A 26,450-nucleotide genomic window follows, 5' to 3' on the forward strand; every position below is an offset into this window, starting at 1 on the left:
TGCAATTCAGTGGCATAAGTACATTCACGATGTATACTGCTTTGTTTTTAACAAATAATCAGGTACTTATTTGACACTTTACGAATATCCTGGTTCTCAACAACTTTTAGTATCCAATGAGGAGTCTAGCTGGATGCTGTTATTATAACATCATTTTAATATGATAAAATTTATGAGATTGATCTTATTCTCTTTTACAAATGAGGATATTGTGGCACAGAGAGGTTAATTGCCCAATTTAAGTAACTTGAGCAATCCTGATGGAGCTGGACATTGAACCACATTTAACTATAACCTTCAAAGCATGCTTTATAGCAGAGGTTGGCACACTATGGCCTGTGGGCCAAATCTGCTGCCTCTTTTGATAATAAAGTTTTATTGGAACACAGCTATGTACGTTCATTACATATTGCTTATGGCCTCTTTCAAGCTAAAGTGCCAAAGTTGAGTAGTTGTGACAGAAACCATATAGTCTGTAATACCTAATATATTTACTTTTTGGACCTTTACAGAAAAAGTTTGCTGATTCCTGCTTTATAGAATAGGTATTTACATTTTTTTTTATTAAAATAATGCACATATTTGGAAACAAAATAGCACCAAAAGCTTTACTTTGGAAAAGATAATTCCTGCTGCAATCTTTATCCCAGTACCAATCCTCAGAGACAGACATTTATGGTTACATTCTAAATATCCTCATTCTGTTATTTCATGATTTATCAACTTGAAATCCTAATTATTGACTAACCTAGGTTAGGCTACTATCCTACTTTTTAGTGCTCTATTATAAATTTGTCATTCGTAGCTGAAATGTAATATTTTATGATTATTTAATTTTCTGCATTTTCATCATAATGTACATAAGAAAATTAACATAAACTTAGTAAAAATTAACATTTATTTGGTACTTCATATGTGCCAGACACTATTCTAAGGCAGATTTATGCAATAAATTTGTGTTTTCTACATGAGAAAACATTATAGAGATTATGTGACTTTCCCCTTGATCGAGCACCTAGTGGGTGATAGAGCCAGACACTCATGTTTAGAACTTGAGCTCTTAAATATTATTTTGTAATACTATGTGAGGAATCATACTTCTTGACATTCATAGATTTGTAGTTCTATTAGCAGTAATCTGAGATTTACAGCATATAAGTTTGCTGAGGCATCAACTTTGAATCTGATTTAAGACAGGTGTAGGAGTAGTCAGATAGTGGGTCAGCTAGTTGCAAGTGCTTGTTCAGAGGGTAATTGTATTTTCTTATAGACTGTAAATTTGCATAGTCTCAGTCTAATGCAGGGGTCCCCAACCCTTGGGCCATGGACCGCTACCAGTCCATGGCCTGTTAGGAACCAGGCCACACAGCAGGAGATGAGCAGTGGGCGAGGCAAGCGAAGCTTCATTTGTTTTTGCAGCCGCTCCCCAGCACTAGCATCACTGCCTCAGCTCCACCTCAGATCATTAGCTCCACCTCAGGCATTAGATTCTCATAGGAGCATAGTCCCTGGTGCCAAAAAGGTTGGGGACTGCTGGTCTAAGGCACTAGCTCTCAAACTTGAGCTTGCATCAAAATCACCTGGTGGGCACTAATTCCTGGGCCTCACCTCTATTTCCTGATTCAGTAAGTCTGTGTTGGGACCCAGAATTTCTAACAAGTTCCTGGTGATGCTGATGGTACAAGGGACCAAACTAGGATAATGCTCTATTATTTCTGCATCTTAGGGATCTTCTGTATTGCCTTATTTTGCTCTTTTATTGTTTCATGTATATTAGTCTTCTCCCACCAGCTAGCTTGTTAGATTCTGGCAAATGTTCAGTTACTGTGGCTTACATTTCTTTGTTGACCCCACAGAGGCCAGGGTCATGTTGCACATATAGTAGGTAATAAGCTGAATGTTTGCTCTTTTTAAAATGTTTTTGTAATTTTCACTTATAAACATTCTCATTGTGAAAATCACCTGTAATAACAGAAAAGTAGAAGCAGCCCCTAAAGGATTTTCAGGGGCTATAAGACTAAACACCGAAGAGCTCAGTCCTTAATTGGGGCAGTGTTTAGAAGTATATAAATAAAGTGACTTGTAGGATATTGCATATGGATGCTCTATCTGATTTTTAGTAGAGGCTCTGGCATTTTAACTTTAGCATTTTTTGAGAATTTTTTAAAATCTTCTGTTTATATAGATGTCAACCAGAATCAACATGTCTGGGACTGAGGAAGCATTTCTTGGAGGCCGTGACAGCCATCCTCCTTCTGCTGGTGGCACCTCTGTATTATGCTTTGGACAGGTAACTGTGTGGGTTTTTCGCACCTGAAAAGAATGAAGTTAAGTGAAAAAGGTATCAGGAAGCAGTTTGTAGAGCATCATTATATACACATGTATAAGCTATTTATTGTTAATGATTTTTTTTTTAGATGCCTTATTTGGGAGTCTTTGAAGGGCATTTTGGATCTTTAGCATCAAAAGACATAGTACTGGGGATTACATTAGCTTTACATTTTGTTTATTTTTGGGATAGATTGTATGTTCATATGACATAGCATTCAAAAAGAAACAAAAACATGTGAACAGTCTATTTCCTTGTTCATTCCTACCCGCTTTTCACCTAGTTCTCTTTTTTGGAGGCATCCAGAGTTTCTGGTGTTGTATTCTTTGTGCATATAAAAGGGATTCTTGCTTTGTCCACCTAAATTCTGTCTTTGTCTTTACCGGAGATCTGCTTGTGACTATTTCATTTAATTGGGGTAAGAGGAAAACTACTAAGGGGACAAAAATCTAAACATGTAGTAGTATATTTACTCTGTAAGATGGGAAATTTGTTCAGTTGGAAAGGAGGTATGCAAGTTTGGAGGAAGCCTTCTCTCTTATTTTCTCTCCCCTACTCCCTTGACTGTGTAAATGTCATAGGTGGACTCGGAGGTGGGAAGTTTTAGTTTCCTAATTCTGGCTTGAGAAAGTTTTGTAAGATTGGTAGTAACATCTAAGGCAGTGGTTCCCAAAATGTGGTCTCGCGACCCCTGGGAATTTACAAGACCTTTTCAGAGTCCATGAGGTCCAAATTTTTATAATAATACTAAAATACTACTCGCTTTTTTTCGCTGTCATTCTCTCACAAGTGAATGGTGTGGAGTTTTGCGGAGACTGCATAACACATGGTGATATCATTGCTCTTATGGCTAGTGGAATATGTGTCTTAAAAGTTTCTCAGTTTTAATACCAAATATTGGTAGATATAACCCATAAAAACAAAACCTCTTAGATCCTCGATACTTTTTTTTTTAAGAGTGAAAAAGGGTGTGGAGACCAAAAAGTTGGAGACTTGCTGATATAAAGAATGGTGGAAATGTCAATTAAATTTTCTCTTTCTGGACTGTAGTACCAATATGCTGCAGAAGAGTACCAGGCCATCCAGAATGCTTTGAGGCAGAGGCTGGGTCCTGAATACATAAGTAGCCGCATGGCTGGAGGAGGCCAGAAGGTAGGAGAGTCTGTATACCTGAACAGTGGGTGCCCATATGGCTGACTCCTCACATGATCTTGCCAGCTACCTTTCTGTTTCCTCATAGATTCAGAAGGTCTCTTGTTCACTGTTACTGGATGTTTCCTAGTGCTTTGGGAGCAGATGGATTCCAGCCTTCATTGTCATCTGAAGTGACCCAAGCGTTGTCTTGAGATTTATATACCTGCCATCATAGGATTTTTACACAATCTTTAAAAAATACGTCTCTTGCCATTTGCTTCTAATTTTAACTTTAGTGCATGTTTTTGGTCTTCTATAATATATGTCAACCTTAGGTGTGTACTTCTTTTGAAAACTGAGTTTTGGAAACTGCTAGGTGAGTGTATGTCTTTCCCCATTGAGTCTAATCCCTTTAGGCAGAACATTCGTTCTAACTGGATTCTTGAGGAAAAAATCTTTGAAATAAGTTCACTGAGAATTTCCCTGGAATATTTAAGGGCAGTTTTGCTAAAAAAAGAGAAAAACTGGCAAGGAATAAATTAAGTAAATTTTTGATCTACATGTAAGTACGGCAGGAAATTTTAACAAGCTTTTTTTCTTTTAATTTTTTCCCAGGTGTGTTACATAGAGGGTCACAGGGTAATTAATCTGGCCAATGAGATGTTTGGTTACAATGGCTGGGCACACTCTATCACACAGCAGAATGTGGGTGAGTATGTTTCCTGCTAACTTCTTCATTTACCTTACTTGGCATTGTCTAATTTCTGATTCGAATATTTTGTGGGTGAGGATGTAGGGTAGATATATTTGGTTGCCAGCAAAAAGAATATGGGTAAGGCACAGGGATTGGTGTCTCCTTCTATTGGTTTTCTTTCCCACTCCTAGATTTTGTTGACCTTAACAACGGCAAGTTCTACGTGGGAGTCTGTGCATTTGTGAGAGTCCAGTTGAAGGTGAGGGTGATGCAATAGACTTGATGCCTCCAAGGATCAGGAGGCTGGTGAAAGAGAATGATCAGGTAGGGAAGTCTCTGGACTGTCGCACAGCCAAGCTGGAGAGCTAGGCCCAGAGCTGTGTCTTAGACAGTGTTCCTTAGGATGGTGGTATTCAAACATTCTTACTCATATGCCTGGTAAAAGAATTTTGAAAAATTCTGTTCTCTGCACATTTTTAAGTTGACACTTAAAGTTTTCACCATAAATATAAATAGTTGCAAGAGTATGTTTTTATGCATATTGTAAAATTTGATGTTCCGAAATAAATCTGTTGTATCTTTTTAAATGTACCAAATGATTCGAAATAACCTAAAGGGTTAAATACTGTCATCCATTAAAAAAATATATGAGCAAGCTGTTTTTTAAAGTAAGCTATTATTTAACCATAAGAAATTTTACATTGTTTCTTCTTTCATATTTCCACTCTGTTTCTCCACTGGCTTTCATCTAATGTATATTTATCATTGAAATTTTTTATTAATGACCTTATCATACTTCTCTGCCTCCGTGTATGTGTGTGTGTATGTGTGTGTGTATAAAATTAAAAATTTTGGGTAAATTTCCAGTGACCTTAAGGCTCTAAATAATAAAAAATTTCTTCTGGATTGAGTTAGTGTTATGGGTATCATTAATTCATAATTGGTCAGTCAATTGTGTTTATGTGGAAGAGACAACATAGCTAAATTAAAATTTTTATGTTTAATAAAAATAAATTTTATGGAAAATGCATTTCTTAATGAGATGTATGAAGCTGTTTTTTTTTTCAATTGGTTTATATATCCATAGTTTAATATTACTTATTCCTAGATAGATCATTCAGCATTAATTCTATTCTGACTTTTTACTTTTATAAATAGTACTAAAAACCTTATTCACATAAATAAACTGGAATGGTTAGAGTTTTTTTTATAGTGTCATTCATTTCTTTGAATGCTTTCTGAGTTCTATTTCAAAAATCATAGAGTGCTATAATAAAAACTTTATTCAGTTCTCTATAAGCTAACAGCTGGATCAGATCTACCTTCACTGTTGGTGAAAACCAAGAAATGGATACCACCTGACTTCAGAAGAATTTGCTGTACAATCATTAGTGTCTGTTAAATAAAATATTTCAAATTTTCTTTTTGTTTGGCATCTCAGAGGTTTTTATACCTTTGGGTAATGCACTTTAGTGAGATTTGGGGTGGATTGGATATGTGCATTTTTTACCTAAAAGAAGAAGTGGGAAAGGAGAATTGTTTTGACATGCTGACCACAAGTACAGTTCCAGGCAGATCAGATGTAGGAAATAGTACTAGGAATTAATTCTCTTAAACTCTCTGTGCCCATGTGCCCTTTAGCAGGCCCCTGGGTTATATGTGCCCACTTTGAATACCACTACTTGAGGAAAAGAAGAGCTGTGGAACCAGAGACACAAATGCAACTTTTCATATTAGATTTGAACTCCTTTTCTACTCCCAGGATGGTTCATATCATGAAGATGTGGGCTATGGCGTTAGTGAGGGTCTCAAGTCGAAAGCCTTGTCTTTGGAGAAGGCAAGGAAGGAGGCAGTGACAGATGGACTGAAGCGAGCACTGAGGTAAGTAGAAAGAAAGGGTCGGAGTCTAACCTGCTTCATTTCAGTGCTTGTTTAAAGCAGTTTTGGCTTTTCTTGAATAGGTAATACAGTCAGTCACATGTTCAAAAATCAAAATAACATAAGTCTCATTCCCATCTTTGTACCCGTCTGCCCTGTTTTCCTACTCTCTTGTATTTTCTCAATGCTTCCTTGTGCTTATGTCTCCCATTTTTGGGAATAAGTGGTAGAATACTATCTTCTCGGTTTTTTGCCCCCCAACCTGACTCAGTAATATTTCTTGAACACCTTCCGCATGAGTACATAGATAGCTTACTCATTCTCGTTAATGCACCTAAATGTTTCATTGCGTATATAAAACATAGAGCAGGGTTTTTAACCCTTTTTGGGGTCATAAATACCTTTGAGAATTGAATCACCAGAAAAATACATGTATAAACATGCACTAAAAATTTGTACTACCATAGCCTGTGGGGGTGTGCGTATGTCCCATATAAAGAAATTTAATCATGGAGGATTGTACCCCTAAGTGTGTGTTGCCCACTCCTAGTGAGGAGTTGGAGCAGTGCTTGGGAAAAAAATCTCTGCTCTGGAATTTGCACTCCATATCAGGAGGTAGCGAATGGGGTTTTGGGAACGTTTTTTTCATCTTTTTATACTCATTGCCTCTCCATGAGGATAGTTATTTGAGACTGTTATGCTCACTCTTCTATTCTCACAACCTAATACAGTGCAGGCATGGCAGATGTTCACTAAACAGTTTTGAATACATATTAGGGTCCATTTCCTCTGCTGCAGTTGACAAGTAACTTGCACAAAGTTGTAACTCTGTTCTTTGATATTTACATGTAACAATTTTCAACCCTGTTTCTCTTGTTTTGCCTTACCCTTAGAAGTTTTGGGAATGCGCTCGGAAATTGTATTCTGGACAAAGACTATCTGAGGTCTCTAAATAAGCTTCCACGACAGGTATGTTAGAAATAGATGAATGAATGCATTACAGTAAAGATATGACTAATTCCCTTGTGTCATGGGTTGAGTATTCAGGGATGAGAGAAGTGAAAACTGAGCTATTTAGATGGTCTGGAATATGTATTTTAGACTTCTTTGATTATCAGAGCTAGGAGGAACGAATCACCTTATTTTACAGATGAAGAAATTAAAGCCTAGAGAAATCATTACTCGTCTCTTATACAAAGAGGACTGTGGTTGAGGTGGTTGGTAGACCTCAAAAGGAGCACATAGCCCTCTGCAGCACCACTGTCATTTCTTAGAAACATTCAAAACCTTTCTTTCCTCTTCGACTTTCTTGCTTTTCTTTAGCTTTGGCATCTTCCGGTTCAGATCTCTCTTATTTTTGTCAATGTCAATCTCATGATCTGGGCACTTGCCTTTGGAGAATGGGGTCTAGAGTTTAGTATCCCTTGAGTCACACTTGACCTGGACTTATTTGGGCCCTGGAGTGTTGCTGTTGCCTGCTTCCTCGGTGGCATTCTCTGCGGTCTCTGCAGCGTTGCCACTCAGGGCAGCTTTCCCTCATCGTTGAGGGTCCTTTTTCTTGTGGAGCCATTAATAGAGGCATGCGTCCAGTGGTGTCTGTCGAAATTCCATTTATTTCCTTTTATAAAATGCTTTTTTATACATTGATGGACTTGGTTTGCTAATATTTTGTTAAGGATTTTTGCATCTATGTTTACAAGGGATATTAGTCACAGTTTTTTATATTTTATGGTAAAAAACACATGACATAAAATTTCCCATTTTAAACATTTTTAAGTGTACAGTTCAGTAGTGAAATAGAGCTTTAGAAATTTATCTTGTAATATTGCAACTCTACACCCATAAAACAACTTCCCTTTCCCCTCTTCTAGCCCCTGGTAACCACCATTCTATTTTCTGTTTCTATGATTTGACTCCTTTAGATGCCTCATATAACTGGAATCATATAGTTTTTGTCCTTTTGCGACTGGCTTATTTCATTTAGTGTAGTGACCTCAAGATTCATCTATATTTTAGCATGTGTCAGAATTTTCTTTTTAAGGCTGAATAATATTCTACTGTATGTATATAAAGGCATATTTTTGGATCGCCTCTCTCTCTTGGCTGTTGTGAATAGTACTGTCATGAACATGTGTGCGCAAGTACCTCTTCAAGATCCTGCTTTCAGTGTTTTGGATATACCCAGAAGTGAGGTTGCTAGATCATATGGTAGTTATATTTTTTATTTTTTGAGGCACTTCCATACTATTTTCTATAATGGCAGTACCATTTTGCAATTCAGCCAACAATGCACAAGGTCTCTGATTTCTCCATATCCTCACCAACACATTATTTTCTATTTATTTCGATAGTAGCCTTCTTAATGGGTGTGAGGTGATACTGTACTTTTAATTTGCATTTCTCTGATAATTAGTAATGTGGAACATCTTTTTATAGGCTTGTTGGCCATTCGTATATCGTCTTTGGAGAAATGTCTATTTAAGTCCCTTACCCAATTTTAATTGGGCTATTTGATTTTTGTCGTTAAGTTGTAGAAGTTCTTTAAATATTGTGGATATTAACCCCTTATCAGAGATATGATTGCAATTTTTTTTCTATTCCATAGATTTTTATGTTTGATATAGTCCCATTTGTATATTTTTGCTTTTGTTGCCTTTGTTTTTTGGTGTCATATACAAGAAATCATTGCCAAATTTAATGTCCTGAAGTTTTCCCACTATGTTTTCTTTTATGAGTTTTAGAGTTTTAGAGTTTAAGTTTAGATCTTTAATCTGTCTTGAATTCATTTTTGTATGTGATGTAAGATACAGATCTAACTTCATTCTTTTACATGTGGATTTTCATTTTACCCAGCATCATTTCTTAAAGAGACTCTCCTTTCCCCATTGAATGGTCTTGGTATATTTGTTGAAGGTCATTTTATCATAATATACAAGGGTTTATATCTGGGCTCTCTGTTGTGTTCCATTTGTTTATGTCTGCCTTTATGTCAGTACCATACCATTTTGATTACTGTAGCTTTGTAATGTGTTTGAAATGAAGTGATGTGAGTCCAACTTTGTTCTTCTTTTTCAAAATTATTTTTGCTATTTCAGGTCCCATGAGATTCCATATGAATTTTAGAATTTATTTTTTTATATATGCAAAAATGCCATTGGAGTTTTGTTAGGGATAGTGTTGTATCTGTATATTACTTTGGTAGTATGGACATCTTAACAATATTAAGTCTCTTAATTCATGAATGTGGATGTGTCTTTCCATTTATCTGTGTCTTTAATTTCTTTAAGCAATGTTTTGTAGTTTTCAGTATACAAGTCTTTCACCTTCTTGGTTAGGTTTATTCTTTTTGATGCTGTTGTAAATAGAATTGTTTCTTAGTTTCCTTTTCGGATTGTTCATTATTAGTGTATAAGGCATAACTGATTTTTGTATGTTGAGTTTGTTTCTTAAAACTTTGTAGAACTTTTTAGTTCTTACAGCTCTTTTTGTTTGTTTTTGTGGCGTCTTTAGGGTTTTATGTATATAAGAAGATCATGTCATCTGTGACCAGAGATAATTTTACTTCTTTTCCAGTCTGGATTCCTTTATTTCTTTTTGTTGCCTAATTGCTCTGGCTAGAACTTTCCAATATGTCAAATAAAAGTAATGAAAATGGGCATCTTTGCCTTCTTCCTGATTTTATAGGAAAAAGCTTTCAGTCTTTCACCTGTGAGTATAATGTTAGCTGTAGGCTTTTCATATATGGCTTTTATTATGTAACAGTAGTTTCCTTCTATTCATAGTTTGTTGAATGTTTTTATCATGAAAAAGCATTGGATTTTGGCAAATGCTTTTTCTCTATCAATCAAGATGAACATGTAGTTTTGTCCTTTCTGTTAACATGGTGTATTACATTGATTTGTGGATGTTGAATCATCGTTGCATCCTAGGAACAAATTGCACTTGGTCATGGTGTATAATCCTTTTAATGTGCTGTTGAATTCAGTGTGCTAGTGTTTTGTTGAGGATTTTTGCAGTAGTATTCATCAGGGAGTATTGATTTATAGTTTTCTGGTTCCCCCTTACCTACAGAAGATACAGTCCAAGACCCCAGGTGGATGCCTGAAACTTTGAATAGTATTGAATCCTATATATATATATATTTTCCTATATATAGATACCTATGATAAAGTTTAATTCAGAAATTCAGCACAGTAAGAGATTAACAATAACTAATTATAAACTATCTTATTGTACTGTATTGACCCTTCTTCTTGTGATGATGTGAGGTGATAAAATGCCCTATTAAGTCAAGTTGAGAACTTTCACCTTTTAACTTAAAGGGAGCACATTATGACTTCTCTTTGGCATATTCAAATTGCCAGTATCATAACTCTTGCAATTTGGGGTATTAACTAAAATCAGGGTTATTTGAATACAATAACTGTGGTACCACAATAGTCAATCTGATAACTGAGACAGCTTACTAAGTGACTAAATGGTGGGTAGAACATATAGCGTGGATTTGCTGGACAAAGGGATAATTCAGGTCTCAGGTGGGATGCAGTGGTTCAGTGAGAGATTCAGTCACACTATTCACACTAAACAACTTATAAGTTGTTTATTTCTGAAACTTTTCATTTAATATTTTTAGACTGCAGTTGGTTGTGGGTAACTGAAACCATGGAAAGCGAAACTGCAGATTAAGGCAGAGGTGGTGAGAACTACTGTAGTCTTTTTTTTTTTTTTTCTCGTAGTATCTTTTTCTGGCTTTGGTATCAGAGTAATGCTGGCCTCACAGTATGAGCTTGAATATGTTCTTTCCTCTTGAGTTTTTTTGGAAGACTGAGGAGGATCGTTGTTAAATCTTTAATGTTTGATAGAATTCTCTAGTGAAGCCATCTAGTCCTGTGCTTTTTTTTTGTTATTGGTAGGTTTTTGACTACTGATTCCATATCTTTACTATTTACCAGTCTCTTCACGATTCAGTTGTGGTAGGTTGTATTTCTAGGAATCTCTCTGTTTCTTCTAGATTATCTAATTTGTTGGTGTACAATTGTTCATAGCAGTTTCAAATTTTTTTCTACTTCTATTGCATCAGTTGTAATGTTCTTTCATTTCCGATTTTAATTATTTAAGTCTTTTCTTAGTTAATTTAGCTAAGGGTTTGTCAATTTTGTTGATCTTTTCAAAATAACTCTTAGTTTTGTTGTCTTCTGTTGTTTTTTTTCCCCCCCTCTATTTCCTGTATTTCTGCTCTAAGCTTTATTTCCTTTTTTCTGCTAGCTTGAGTCGGCCATAAACTCCCGTTAGCAGTGCTTTTGCTGTATACCATAAGTTCTGGTAAGTTTCAATTTCATTTTCATTTGTCTCAAGATATTTCTAATTTCTCTTGTGACTTATTCTTTGATCCATTGTTTGTTTAAAAGTGTGCTGTTTTATTCCCACCTATTTGCAGATTTGTCATTTTTCTTCTGCTATTGGTTTCTAGTCTCATTTCATTGTGATTGGTAAAGATACTTTGTATGATTTCTGTCTTCTTCAATTTGTTAAGACTTGTTTTGTAGCCTAATATATGGTCTATCCCAAAGAATGTTCTATGTGTATTTTAGAAGAAAGTATATTCTGCTGTTGTTGATGGAGTATTCTCTATATCTGTTAGGTCCATTTTTTTGCTCTTATAGTGTTTAAATCCTCTTTTTCCTTATCGATCTTCTGTCTGGTTGTTCTGCCCATTATTGAAAGTAGGATATTAAAGTATCCTACTATTATTGTATTGCTATGTATTTCTGTTTTCCACTGTCAAATTTTTCTTTATAAATTTAGGAGCTCTGATATTTGGTATGTAAATATTTACAATTATTATATCTTCTTGGTGAATTGACTCATTTATCATTGTATAATGTTCTTTGTCTCTCTTAACAGTTTTTGATTTCAAGTGTCTTTTGTCTGATAATAGTATACCCTACCTTGCTTTCTTTTGGTTTTTATTTACATAGAGTATCTTTTTCTGTCCTTTTACCTTTAGCCTGTGTGTGTCCTTAGATCTAAAGTGAGTCTCTCGCAGAAAGTATATAGTCGTGTCTTGTTTTTTAAATCCGTCCAGCCATATTTTAGATTGGGGAGTTTAATTCGTTTACATTTAAAGTATTATTGATAGGGAAGGACTTACTGTCATTTTGTTAATTGATTTTTGTATGTCTTGTAGCTTTTTCTTCTTCTCTTACTTCCTTCATGTTTTGTGGATTTTGGGGTAGTGACATGATTAGATTGCCACCTCATTTCCTTTTGTGTATATTCTACAGATATTTTCTTTGTGGTTACCATTGCAATTATGTAAAAAACATCTTAAAGTCATAGCCTTCTCTTTCAAGCTGATAACTTCAATTGCATACAAAAACTCTAGTTCTTTACAACTCCATCCCCCACCCCACTTTGTTATTGATTTACAAATTGCTTCTTTATATATTGTATACCCACTAACATAGATTTATAGTTAATAAAGTTTTCATGGTTTTTATTTTTTTAATGGTTTTTAAATTTAAATTCTGTATGCATTATATAGTTTTAATGGTATTGTGTTTAAGTTCTATGCACCAAAATTAAAATACTACAGGTTGCTATATTTGTCTATGTGTTTACTGGAGAACTTTTATTTTCATATAATTTCATTCTACCATTTAGTATCCTTTTGTTTGAATTGGAAGGACTCCCATTAGCATTTTTTAAAAATTTTTATTTATTTTTTTAAGTTTATTGGGGGTAACATTGGTTAATGCAATTATATAATTTTCAGCTGTGCATTATAATTTGACATCTATATATTGTCTATAGTGTGTTTACCACCCAGAGTCCAGTTTCATTCAGCTACCATATATTTGATCCCCTTTACTCACTTCACCCTCACTCTATCTCCCTATATTTGACCCCCTTTATCCTGTCTACCTTCCCACTCCTACCCCACCCCCTACCCTCTGGTAACCTCTAGTCCATTGTCCACGTCCCTGAGTCTCTGTTTGTCCTGTTCATTTGTTGCTTTTAGGTTTTTATCTCACATATAACTGACATGTGATTTTGAACTTTTTTAGTCTGGCTTATTTCACTTAGCATGATTATCTTGAGGTCCACCCAGGTTGTCACAAATGGCAGTATTTCATCTCTTCTTATGGCTGAGTAATACTCCATTGAATATATGTACCAAACCTTTTTTAGCCAATCATCTAGGACACTTCAGTTGCTTCCATGTCCTGGCCACGGTGAATAGTCCCACTATGAACACCAGTGTGCAAATATTTTTTTGGATATGGGTTTTGGAGTCTTTTGGGTAAATACCCAGTAGAGGGATTGCTGGATCGTATGGTAGATCGATTCTTAGGATTTTGACAAACCTCCACGCTGTTTTCCATAATGGCTGTACCAATTTGCAGTCCCACCAGCAGTGTATGAGGATTTCTTTTTTCTCTGCATCCTCTCCAACATTTGTTGTTACTTGTCCTGTTGATTATAGCTATTCTAACAGGTACGAGATGCTATCTCATTGTGGTTTTGATTTGCATTTCACTAAAAGCTAAAGATGTTGAGCATCTTTTCATATATTTGTTGGCCATTTGTATGTCCTCTAGGGAGAAGTGCCTGTTCAGGTCCTCTGCCCATTATTGATTGGATTGTTGTTATTTAGTCATATGAATATTTTGTATATTTTGTATATTAGACCCTTATCAGAGGTGTTGCTTGTCAAATATATTTTCCCATTCAGATAGTTGTCTCTTTACCTTGTTGATGGTTTCTTTTGCTGAGCAGAAACTTTTTAGTTTGATGTAGTCCCATTCATTTATTTCTGCTTTGACTTCCCTTGCATTTGACATCAAATTCATAAAATATTCTTCAAGTCCACGGTCCTTGAGTTTAGTTCCTGTGTTTTCTTCTATGCATTTTATTGTTTCAGGTCTTATATTCAGGTCCTTAATCCATTTTGTTAATTTTGGTGTGTGGTGATAGACAACAGTCTAGTTTCATTCTTTTGCTGGTGGCTTTCCAGTTTTCCCAGCACCATACATTGAAGAGGCTTTCCTTTCTCCACTATGTTTTTGGCTTTTTTGTTGAAAATTATTTGCCCATATAAATCTGGGCTTACTTCTGGACTCTATTCTATTCCACTGGTCCGTGTGTCTGTTTTGCTGCCAATACCATGCCTTTTTGATTACTGTCATTTTATCGTATAACTTGAAGTTGGGCAGAATGATGCCTCCAGCCTTGTTCTTTGTTCTCAGGATGGCTATGGCAACTCAGGGTATTTTGTGTTTCCATACAAATGTGACATTTTTTGTTCTATTTCTTTAAAAAACGTTGATGGGATTTTGATGGGGATTGCATTAAATCTGTATAATGCTTTAGGTAATATGATCATTTTAACTACATTGATTCTTCCAATCCAAGAACACGGAATATTTTTCCATTTCTTTGTATCTTCTCCGATTTCTTTTAATAGGGTCTTGTAGTTTTCATTATATAGGTCCTTTACATGTTTTGTTAAATTTATTCTTAAGTATTTTGTTGTTGTTGTTGCAATTGCAAAAGGAATAATTTCTTCCACTTCTTTTTCTGACACTTCATTTTTAGAGTATAGGAACGCTATGGATTTTCGAACATTGACTTTGTATCCAGAAAGTTTACTGTATTTGTTTATTGTGTCTAGTAGCGTTCTTGTGGAGTCTTTAGGGTTTTCTATAGAGAGAATCCTGCCATCCGCAAATAGTGACAGTTTGACTTCTTCGTTTCCTATTTGGATGCCTTTTATCTCTTTCTCTTGGCTGATTGCCCTCACTAGGACCCAATGTTACACTGAGTAACAGTGGCGATAGTGGACAGCCTGGCCTTGTTCCTGACCTTAGAGGGAAGGTTTTTAGTTTTTCACCATTAAGTATAATGTTGGCTGAGGGTATGTCATAAATGCCCTTTATTATGTGAAGGCACATTCCTTCTATACCGATTTTGTTAAGTGTTTTGATCATAAATGGATGCCGTATCTTGTGGAAAGCTTTTTCTGCATCTATTGAATTGATCATATGATTTTTATTTTTAAATTTGTTTATGTGGTGTATCACATTAATCGATTTGCATATTTCCATCCCTGTGCTCGTGGGATGAAGCCCTCTCGATCGTGGTATATAATCTGTTTAATATGTTGCTGTTTTCAATTCGCTGGTATCTTATTTAGGATTTTTGCATCTGTGTTCATGAGAGAGAGTGGTCTGTAGTTTTCATTTTCTGTGTTATCTTTACCAGGTTTTGGTATCAGAGTAATATTGGCCTCATAAAATTAGTTGGGAAGTATTGCCTCCTCTTTGATTTTTTGGAAGAGTTTGAGGAGAATAGGTATTAAATCTTCTTAGAATGTTTGTTAGAATTCACTGGCAAAGCTGTGTGGTCCTGGACTTTTACTTTTTGGAAGGTTTTAGTGATTGTTTCAATTTCCAGACTGCTGATTTGTCTTTTTAGGTTTGGTCTAACGTATCATTTAAGGATGTGATTTCCTTATTGATTTTCTGTTTGAATGATCTGTCCATATCCAACAGTGGCGTATTTAGGTCCCCTACTATGACAGTGTTTTGGGCTGTTTCTCTCTTTAGTTCTGTTAGTAACTGCTTTATATATTTCGAGGCATAGATGTTAATAAGTGTTATGTCTTCTTGGTGCATGATTTTCTTTGTCATTATGATGTGTCCCTTCATATCTTTCTTTATATTTTTTATTTTGAAGTCTATTTCATCTGATATTAGTACCGCTACTCCTGCTTTTCTATGAATGCCAATTGCTTGAAATATCATTTTCTACCCTTTCATTTTGAGTCCATATTTATCTCCTAGAGATAAATATGGACTCAAAATGATTGGGTTTTGTTGTTGTTGTTGTTGTTGTTGTTGTTGTTGTTGTCCCATTCTGCAACTCTGTGTCTTTTTATCAGTGAGTTCAGTCCATTAACGTTTAGAGTGATTATTGAAATATGAAGTCTTCTTATAGCCATTTCATCTTTTGTTTTCTGGAGGCTTGATGTTTCCATTGCTTCCTTGTCCTAGTGTTTTTGTTTTCTTTTTTTGGGTTGACTTTTGTGCATTTTCCCTCTGGTTCTTGTTTTTTGTTATATACTTCAGTTCTGAATCTTTGGCGTATTGTTACTGTTACTAATATGAAAAGGATCGTTAAATGTGTGTGTGTGTGTGTGTGTGTGTGTGTGTGTGTGTTCATTTATTTTCTTCTGCACGTGCCCTATTTCAATTCCCCTTTGTGAATCTGGATCTTTGTATCCTCCCCATTGTCATATCAATTTGTACCTATGAATGCTGAACATGTATTACTATCTTGCTACAGCAATTCTCTTCTTAGTATTTAAGTTTATAATGCCCTGTTCTTAGTAAGGGTTACACTCCTCTGCTTCTATTTGCCTGATAGTCACTTTACTCCGAATTATGTATTTTTTTTTTTTTTTGTCATTTTGTTTTAGGTGAGCTGGGCCTCTTTAAGTATTTCCTGTAGTGCAGACCTCATAGTAGAGACTTCCCTCAATTTTTGTATGTCTGGAAAGGTCTTAATTTCTCCTTCATATCTAAAGGAGAGCTTAGCTGGATACATTATTCTAGGCTGGTTGTTCCTTTCACTTAGTTGTTTAAATATTTGATTCCATTCCTTTCTGGCTTGTAAGGTCTGTGCTGAGAAGTCTGATGACAATCTAATGGGTTTTCCTTTATAAGTTACTGTTTTCTTGTCCCTGGCTGCCCTGATAATTCTGTCTTTGTCCTTGATTTTCGATAAGTTTAATACAGTATGCCTTGGTGAATGCCTTTTTGTGTTGAGACAATTTAGTATTCTGTCGACTTCTTAAATTCCCAGCTCCATTTCATTCCTTCATTTTGGCAAATTCTCGTCCACTATTTGTCCGAAAATGCTTTCTAGTCCCTGCTCCTTTCCTCACCTTCGGTAATGCTCATTTTTCTTATGTTTCCTCTCTTGATGGTATCAGCTAGTTCTTGTATTTATCTTTCATTAATTTTTTTTCTTCAGTTTCTTTCTTCTTTCTTCTGATTTATTTCTAGATTTCTGTCTTCAATATCACTGATCCTTCTCTCTATTTTGTCGACTATATTTTCCAAGTTTGCTCTTTCATTTTTCAACTCTTACAGTATGTTCTTTTTCTTCAGAAGTTCTGTTTGGTTCCTTTTTTGGTTTCAGTCTCCTTGCTCTGCTCATGTAGTTGTTTTTCAATTCCTGAAATTGTTGATTTGTGTTGTTTTGGATCTCATTGAGTTTTTTCAGAAGTACCATCCTGAATTCTCTGTCATTTAAGTCGCATATTTCTATGTCTGCAAACTTATTTTTTGGAAATTTTTCTTTCTGAGATGCCTTATCAACTTGGTTCAGCTTGGTTGTTCATGTTGTTTAATGAACTGTTTCTGCACCAGGATATTAATGGAAGAGCATTCTTTTGTTTTTGCAGAAAGAAGGTTTATTATATAAAAGGTCTCTCTTTAGCCTTCTGCAAAGAAGGTGTTTTTTTTTTTTTGTGGTTTCCAGTAGGTAGTGTCTAAGCCTCTTGGATCCCTGCTTTTTATAAAGCCTAAATTCCTTTTTTATTTTCTCTTAGATATTTAATCACACTTGCTACTCTGTTTCAGTCTCTGTCAGTGTTAGCAACAATTTTGGTAGCATTTTCTCGGATTCTCTTGAAGTTCTGCAGTGATTGGTCTGAAGGGTATGGGGGGAGACGTCTGTGTTGGGAGTTGGGGGCTGCAGATCAGCCTATGTTTTGCAACCGGGGCCAGTAAAAATCAACTGTGTTTCTCTGTGGTCCCGTCCCTCTTCCCTGCTTTCTGTCCCAATTACTGGGCCCTTCTGCCAGCTGCTAGAAGTTCGTCACTTCCAGGCAGGTTGATCAAGGAAATTGCTGCACTTTCTCTCTTCCTCCTCCTCCTATAGGGAGCTCCGGTAGCTTGAGATGCAGCTTCTTTATTTCTCCCAGTCCACCACCCGACACCCAGGGTTCTGACTTGTGGTAGCTCTTATGCACAGCTCCCATGCTCAGACATGCTCGTGTGCAGTTTGGGTGTTTTTTGTTGAGTTTTAGATATTTAGCTTATTGTTGTTTTGAGGGGAGAGATCTGAGGATCTCTCTCACTCTGCTGCCATATTTTAGCATTTCTTGGAGAGCAGGTCTAGTGATAATTAACTTCCTTTGTTTTGTTTATCTGAGAAGGTCTTAGTTTCTCCATTTTTGAAGGATAGTTTTGCTGTAGTATCCTTTGAATATGTCATCCTACTACTTTCTGGACTGTATGATTTCTGCGGAGAAATTTGATAATCTTCTGAAGGCTCTCCTGTATGTAGTGATTTGCTTTTCTCTTGCTGCTTTGAAGGTTTCTCTTTGTCTTTGACTTTTAGAAATTGAGATATCATTGACATATAACATTAAATTAGTTTCAGGAGTACAACATAATAATTCAATATTTGTATATATTTTGAAGTGATCACGATAAGTAGTCAGCATTCATCACTATACATAGTTAACAGTCTTCCTTTTGATAAGAACTTTTAAGATTTATTCTTTTAGAAATTTTCAAATTATTAAATTACTATATTGTCACCATGCTGTACATTATACTTCCATGGCCTGTTTATTTTGTAACTGGAAGTTTGTACCTTTTGACTCCCTTCATGCATTTCACCCACCCCCTCCTGCCTCTGGCAGTCTGTTCTCTGCACTTATAAGCTCCTTTTTTTTTTATTTCACAAATAAGTGAGATTGGTTTGTGTCTTTGTCTGACTTAACTTCATTTACCATAATGCTTTCAAGGTCTATTCATGTTGCTGCAAAAGGTAAGATTTCCTTCTTCTTTATGGTGAATAATATTCCATTGTAGATATGTATACACCATTTTCTTTAACCATCCATCCATCAATGCACACGTAGGTTGCTCTTATGTCTTGGCTACTGTAAATAAGGCTGCAGTGAACATGAGGGTGTGGATATCTTTTCGAGTTGGTTCTTTCATTTCTTCTGATAAATACCCAGAAAAAGTGGAATTGCTGGAATTGCTAGTTCTGTTTTTAATTTTTTGAGGAAACTCCATACTGTTTTCTGTAGTGGCTTTACCAGTTTACATTCCTACCAATGGTGTACAAGGGTTTCTTTTTCTGTACATCCTTGCCAACAGTTATCTCTTGTATTTTGGTAATAGCCATTTTTAACAAGTGTGAGATAATATCTCATTGTGGTTTTATTTGCATTTTCCAATAATGTGATGTTGAGCACCTTTTTATGTATCTGTTGGCCATCTGTATGCCTTCTGTAGAAGAATATCTACAGATCCTCTGCCAGGTTTTAATCATATTGTTCTCTTGCTATTGATTGAATTGTGAGTTCTTTATATATTTTTGGATGTTAACCCCTATTGAGTTATATCATTTACAAATATTTTCTCCCATTACGTAGGTTGTATTTTCATTTTGTTGATAGTTTCCTTTGCTGTGCAGAAGCTTTTCAGTTAGATGTGGTCTCATTTGTTTATTTTTGCTTTTATTGCCTTTGCTTTTGGTACTTAATCCAAATGGTTGTCACCAAGACCAATTTAAGCAAATTATTGCCTGTTTGGTCCTAGGAATTTATGGTTTCAGGTCATACATTCAAGTCAGTACTTCATTTTAATTTTTGTGTGTGGCGTTAATAGTGTTCCAGTTTCATTGTTACACGTTGCTGTCCAGTTTTCCTACACCATTTATTGAAGAGACTGTCTTCATTGTATATTTTTGGCTCCCTCATCATAAATTAGTTGACCATATATGTGTGGTTTTCATTTCTGGGCTCTTATTCTGTTCCATTGATATATATATGTCTGTTTTTTTATGTCAATACCATAATGTTTCAGTTACTGTAGCTTTGTGATATAGTTTGAAATCAGGGTGCATGCTCCCTGCAGATTTGTTCTTTCTCAAGATTGCTTTGCCTATTGAGGATCTTCTGGTTTCATAGAAATTTTGGGGTTCTATTTATGTAAACAATGCCACTGGAATTTTGATCGGGATTTCACTGAATCTGGAGATTGTTTTAAGTCGTTTTAACAATATTAATTCTTCCAGTCCATGAGCACAGAATATATTTCCATTTATATATGTCTTCTTCAATTTCTTTTATCAATATTTTATAGTTTTCAGCATATAGGTGTTTCACATCCTTAGTAAATTTATTCTTAGGTATTTTATTTTATTTTTGATCCAGTTGTAAATGGGACTGTTAATTTCTTTTTTAGTTTGTTATTAGTGTATTGTCTTTGACTCTCAACAGCTTGATTATGTTATCTTGGTTTTATAAGGTCTCTTTGGATTTATCGTATATATAGTTTATTGAGCTTGAATTTGAATGTGTTTTCTTTCCTCAGATTTCGGAAGTCTTTAGCCAATAACCTTTCTGCCCCTTTCTCTTTCTGTTCTCCTTCTGAGACTCTTTTAATACACAATGTGAGTGTCCTATCAGTCCCTTAAGCTGTCTTCATTTTTATTCATTCTTTCTTTTAGCTTCTCTGCTGAGATGATTTCAAATGACCTGAGTCTTTATTCTGCCTGAGCAAGCCTAGTGAATTTTTCAACTTTGTTATGGTATTTTTCAGCTCCAAAATTTGTTTCTTTTTTATAGTTTCTCTTTGTCGATATTCTCATTTGTTCATGTATCATTTTCCCGATTTAGTTTAGTTGTCTTTGTTCTCTTTTAGCTATTGAATAACTTTGACAGTTATTTTAAATTCTTTGTCAGGCATCTCATAGATATGCATTTCTTTAGGGTCAGTTAGTTTTAATTTGTTCCTTTGATTGGGCCTTGTTTCCCTGTTTCTTTAGATGCTTTATATGCTTTTGTTGAGATTTGAGTATTTGAAAAACAACCAAGTCTTTATGTACTGGCTTTGGGCAGGGGATGAACTTCAGTAATTAGCCTAGCTAGAGGTTCTAAGACCTCTCAAATCTTTTATGATCTTTTTATCCTCCTGGGATCTGAATGCGTAACTGCAGCTCTGATGTACAACTGTTTTTAGTGGTGTTCCCCTGTTTTTAGTGGTCGCATTAGTGTTCTGAGTCAGGTGAGACAAAAACCAATGGGCAGCTCCGACATGAGCCAGGACATCGGACACACAGTCCACTCTTTTGCTTCCACACTGAGGGAAGAGCCCTAGTGTGGGAGGGTTCCTGGTTGCACTGCTCTACACCAGTAGGTACAGGGGCACAGGTGGGCATGCAGAATGCCATGCATTTTCTTACCTCTTGCTGGAATCTTTTTTTTTTTTTTAATTACGGTTGACACTCAATGTTATATGTTTCAGGTGTATAACACAGTGATTAGATATTTATATAATTTACAAAGTGATCCCCCTGATTTGTCTGGCATCATGCATAGTTATTACAATATTATTGTCTGTATTCCCTATGCTGTATTTTACATCTCTATGACTATTTTGTAACTACCAATTTGTACTTTTTAATCCCTTCAGCTTTTTCACCCAGGTCCCTAATATCCCTCCTATCTAGCAACCATCAGTTTGTTCTCTGTATCTATGAGTTTGTTTTGTTTGTTCATTTATATTGTTTTTTTAGATTCCACATATGAGTGAGATAATGTGGTATGTTTTTCCCTGACTTATTTTAGTTAACATCATACCCTCTCTGTTCATCCATGTTGTTGTAAATGGTAAGATTTCATTCTTTCTTTATAGCTGAGTAACATTCTATAATATATATATGTACTACATCTTCTTTACCCACTTGTCTATTGATGGACACTTAGGTTGCTTCCGTATCTTGGCTATTATATGTGAAATACCCTTCTTTGTCTCTTGTTATAGCCTTTGTTTTAAAGTCTGTTTTCTCTAATGTAAGTATTGCTACCCCAGCCTTTTTCTCACTTTCATTTCTATAGAATATCTTTTTCTATTCCTTTACTTTCAGTCTTTCGATCTGAAGTAGGTCTCTTGAAGGCAGCATATGTATGGGTCTGGTTTTATCTATTTAGCCACCCTATGTGTTTTGATTAGAGCATTTAATCCATTTACATTTATTATTATTATTATTTACTTTTATTAGCATTTGATGTTGAATTTACTCCCGGGCCATAAGTTTTGTTTCTTCAGCTTCTCCTGGGACATCGTTTTCTTCTGTGCAAGCTCCTCTTCCGGCTCAGGAACACCCTGCTCCGTTTCAGTGAGGACCGTCTCCGTGTGGCGGGGGCGCTCCTGTAGGGTTCATCTGCCCACGAGCTCTGTACCTTCTTGCTCTGCATCTTAGGAGCCTTGTTCTCCTGTGTGTGCTTGCTGACCAGTCTGCATTTAAACCTTGAAGTTCAGCATCACTCTCTGCATTAAGCATGTGCAGCAAAAATTCAGCACTCTCTTTGGGCCACTGACTCTGCGTCCAGCTCCACTGTTGGGCTGGGGCACACGTACCAGCTCCGCCATGGTAACAACAGAATGGCACACACTGCTTCTGTAAAGTGACACCCTTCCAGTGCTTGGTGGCTTTTCGGATATGTATACCCTCGATGGCCTGGGCAGTTTCACGAGTGTTCTTAAAGTGAAAACTAAGATTTGAACATCTTAATTTGCATGATTTTGTGGGGTCTTCTGGGTCAAGTAAATAGGGAACCATTTTCAGAGGTTGCCTCAGGCCATTTACGGGAAGAACGAAAGTAATTATTGATAGGTTTATAATTATTGCTGTTTTATTGTTCATATATCTGATCTTTCTTGTTCTTGTTCTTCCTTTTCCTTAAGTCCCTTTAACATTTCTTGTAATACTAATTTGGTGGTGTTGAAGTCCTTTAGCTTTTTCTTGTCTGGGACCTGGAGTCTTGTCTTGGTTTTATACTGGCCTGAACACTATACCTTCTCAGCTAGTTACCTGAGTTCTCACACAGGTATTCGAGACTCTATGTTGTTGTTAACTCAGTGTCTCTGTAGGGGCAAGAGTGCCCGGAGCTTCCTTATCTGCCATTTTGCTGACATTACTATTTCTTTTTTACTCTTATTAAGTAACTTCTGTGCTAATTTCTCTCTGACTTCTAGTTTCATAGCTTATTTTTTCCTGGTTTTGAACTTTAAATAAATGGAATTGTAGAGTTTGAGCTTTACAAAAATTGAAGTATTAAAAAGTACATAGAGACATGTAGACTTACTCGTGCACATATCATACATAAATGTTGAGCTCGATGTATTCTAAAGTTACACATCCACATAACCAGCATCTGAATCAGGGCAAAAAATTACCAGTACCACAAGTCTCATTTGTGTCCCTTGCAGTCACTGCCAGCCTCTCCTCTTCTCATCACTATCAAAAATAGTTGTTAAACTACTTTCAACAACATAGGCTAGTTTGGGCGGTTCTCTACTTTTTGGATTCAAACAGTTTAATTGTTTTGTGTCTGCCTGTCATTTAACACGTTTGTGAGATTTGTTCATGTAGCAAATAGTAGTTTCATTGCTGTATACATCTCAATTCATGAGCAGCCAACAATTTTTTTCCCATTCTGACTTCATTTGAGTTGTCTGTAGCTTTTGGTTATTTTGAATAGGTCTCTTGTAGGCAGTTGAGGATTCTTGTACTTGTCTTTTGGTGCATATACACACTCATTTATCTTGGAAATTACTGACAGGCCAGAGGACAGGCATAGGCTTAGTCCGAGGAGAGCCTTCCAGTTTTCCAGCGTGCTGGCACTAAGCCACACCCCCACGTCGCAGCATGTGAGTTCCACTCGTTCCATATCCTCGATAGCACTTAGCATGGTCAGTCTTTCATTTTTTTCAAAGCTCATTTTTTCCATTTTTTTTTATTTTGGTAAATGTACATAACAAAATTTACCATCTTAACCATTTAAAGGGTACAGTTCAGTGGTATTAAATACATTCATAATGTCGTGCAGCCATCACCACCTTCTCTATAGCTCTTTTCTTATAAATTGAAACTGTTTACCACTAGTAACACCCCAGTCCCCTAATTCTACAGCCCCTGGCAACCACCATTCCACTTTCTGTCTGTTTGATTTTGATTGTTCTCAGCACCTCCTATAAATGGACCCACACACATTTGTCCTTCTGTGACTGGCTGTTCCACTTAGGGTAATGTCCTTAAACCATGTTGTCGTAAGCTCACTTCTTTTTAACTTACTCATTTACTTTCCGACGTAGAGAAGAAACTTCACTGTATAATTTTTGTTTTTAGGTTAGCTTTCTCAAAATGTAGTCATCTCAGCCCTTCATTTTTAGTTATTCTTTCAGTACCAATATTATGAATTGAGAGCATTCTCCCAAGTGAAAAATCTCTGGTTTCTGTAGTGCTCATGGCTTAGAAGTAACACAGTTTGCCATTTGCTGTGAAATACTTAATCTTGCTTCTCTTATTTGGTCAAATGCAGGAACAACCCCAGTTGGGAGATTCTCTGCAGTCTTGGCTGCTACCTATGTCAGTGCTTTCCAAATCATCTTCTTCTTCTTTGAAGGATACTTAATTGTGCCACAGCATGCCCAAGGCTTCTTTAGTGATGAAAGTTGGATTTGTGGGGCAGGGGCGAGGAACATCCCCTGGCAGAAAGGGCAGAGAACATGTAGGCTTCTACAAAGACTGTGTAGTCATTTCCATTAAAAAAAAAAAAAAAAAAAAAGACAATAGGTAGACATCCCCAGACAGATCTAACTGCCAAGGAAAGATTCATATTCAATTTTATAGGCCATTTACCCTAAATCAAGGCTAAAATAAAGAGTCCTTTTTATCAAATTTCATGAATACTGAATGACACAAAGTAGGAAAGGAAATTTTTTTGCTCTTCCTCATAAAATTAAAAATCTGCTTGAAGTGTCAGATCTTGTCTCAGCTTCTCAGGACCTAGAGGGAATGCTGGATAGAGGATTGTCAAATGCCTTTTTCTAGGAATCTAGATCTTTAAGACAGGGAAAAGAAAGAAAAGGGAAGAGCAGTTGGAGAAAGTTATTCCCCACCCCTTCCCTTCTCTCATTAGTTGCCTCTTGAAGTGGATTTAACTAAAGCAAAGAGACAAGATTTTGAACCATCTGTGGAACAAGCGAGATACAGCAGCTACCGACACAGCATGGCTCCGGGACCCCCTAAACCACAGGAGGTGACCTCCCCTTGCAGACCAAGCCACTCAGATGATCCCCACATTGTGATACAGGGGGATAAGGACAGCAGCTCCCGGTATGGGGCCTAAGTTCCCTCTCTTTCCTCTTCTGCCTCCTCGTGTGGTCTAAGTTATCTCCATTTCTGCCTTCAGAGCTAGCAAGTTGGTTTGTGTGCTCCCTCAGGAACTCTGTATTATTCATTCAGTTAACTCAGGAATTCACTCCCACCTTGCCGCTGTTCTGATGCAGAAGCCTGACCTCTGCCGCAGAGAGTGATGCCACGTATCAGCGGAAGCTACGGCAGAAACAGTTGCAGCAGCAGTTCCGGGAACAAATGGAGAAACAACAGCAAGTTCAACTATCTGCTCCATCAGTTGAAAAGAAGAATCTGGGTGTGTAAGAAGGATGGGAGCAGAGGCCCCAGGAAGTGTGCTCTGAAGGAGGAAGTAACTCAATCCTCTGCCAGTACTGTGCGTTCGTCCAGACCAGAACTCAGTAGGACTTACCTCAAGTTACACACAGGATAGAGGAGCCCCAAAAAATTAAGATATCTTGCCATACCTTTCCCTATTTCTAAAGACACTGATCTTTTCTGGGGGAAGGAAACAACAGGCCTTGACAAAACCTAAAACTAGAAATTTCAGGTTATAGAACTTTTTTTGTTTCAGTTACTTTGGCTCTCTCTGCATTAGAAAGCTTTTCTGAGCCGTCATAGAATGTATGACAGAACTGCATTTGAAGTTAATGGGGGCTTTTGGCAATTACTTATCTATGAAATTAGTTTTTTTCAGAGTCCAGATTCAGTAGGAATAGTAGATACTAGTTACTTTTGTACTCCTTCCCAGAGAGTAGAAACAGCGAGGGCTTATCCCAGACCAATTAGATTATTGCCTAGCTTCTCCCTAAGGATTATGAAGATTCACAGAGGATTTGCTTCACGTTTAGTTCATTAATATTCCCCTCAGTACTGCCAGGCCGAAATTAATGTAACTCCTTCCCCTCAAACCGAAACAGCTTGCTGTGCTGGAGATGTTCTTAGTGAGAATTACTCTGAATCTTTAGCTTCCAAACCGTTGCAGAAGTTCCCTGGGGGTGAGGGGTGCAGGAGAGTAACCTCCAGGACTCTCCTCTTCAGACAACCAGTCATTGTTTCTATCAGGTTTACATATTGAATTTCTGCTTAAGATTTTCTTGGAACAAGGGTGATAGCTTTAAAAAGTAAAAAGTAGAACAGATGTCTTCTAATAATCTTTCTGTTTTTGCTGCTAAAGGAGAA

General features: G+C 36.4%; 1 protein-coding gene across 4 annotated transcripts in view; it reads left to right on the plus strand.

Annotated features, from left to right (window-relative positions):
- RAD52 (RAD52 homolog, DNA repair protein) overlaps nt 1-26,450 on the plus strand; it is a 37,874-nt gene that overhangs the window by 9,277 nt on the left and 2,147 nt on the right. For 3 of the 4 annotated variants that reach the window (XM_016131760.2, XM_036236986.1, XM_016131761.2), the window contains exons 2-9: nt 2,186-2,290; nt 3,380-3,481; nt 4,079-4,172; nt 4,349-4,416; nt 5,920-6,038; nt 6,929-7,004; nt 25,054-25,250; nt 25,424-25,566. In XM_016131760.2, coding sequence (XP_015987246.2) covers nt 2,186-2,290; nt 3,380-3,481; nt 4,079-4,172; nt 4,349-4,416; nt 5,920-6,038; nt 6,929-7,004; nt 25,054-25,250; nt 25,424-25,566 — 904 coding nt within the window. The remainder of the gene's footprint in view (nt 1-2,185; nt 2,291-3,379; nt 3,482-4,078; nt 4,173-4,348; nt 4,417-5,919; nt 6,039-6,928; nt 7,005-25,053; nt 25,251-25,423; nt 25,567-26,450) is intronic. The other variant, XM_016131762.2, reaches the window with a different exon arrangement.

The sequence above is a fragment of the Rousettus aegyptiacus genome, unplaced genomic scaffold (genome assembly GCF_014176215.1).
Source record: "Rousettus aegyptiacus isolate mRouAeg1 unplaced genomic scaffold, mRouAeg1.p scaffold_m13_p_2, whole genome shotgun sequence".
NCBI lineage: Eukaryota > Metazoa > Chordata > Mammalia > Chiroptera > Pteropodidae > Rousettus > Rousettus aegyptiacus.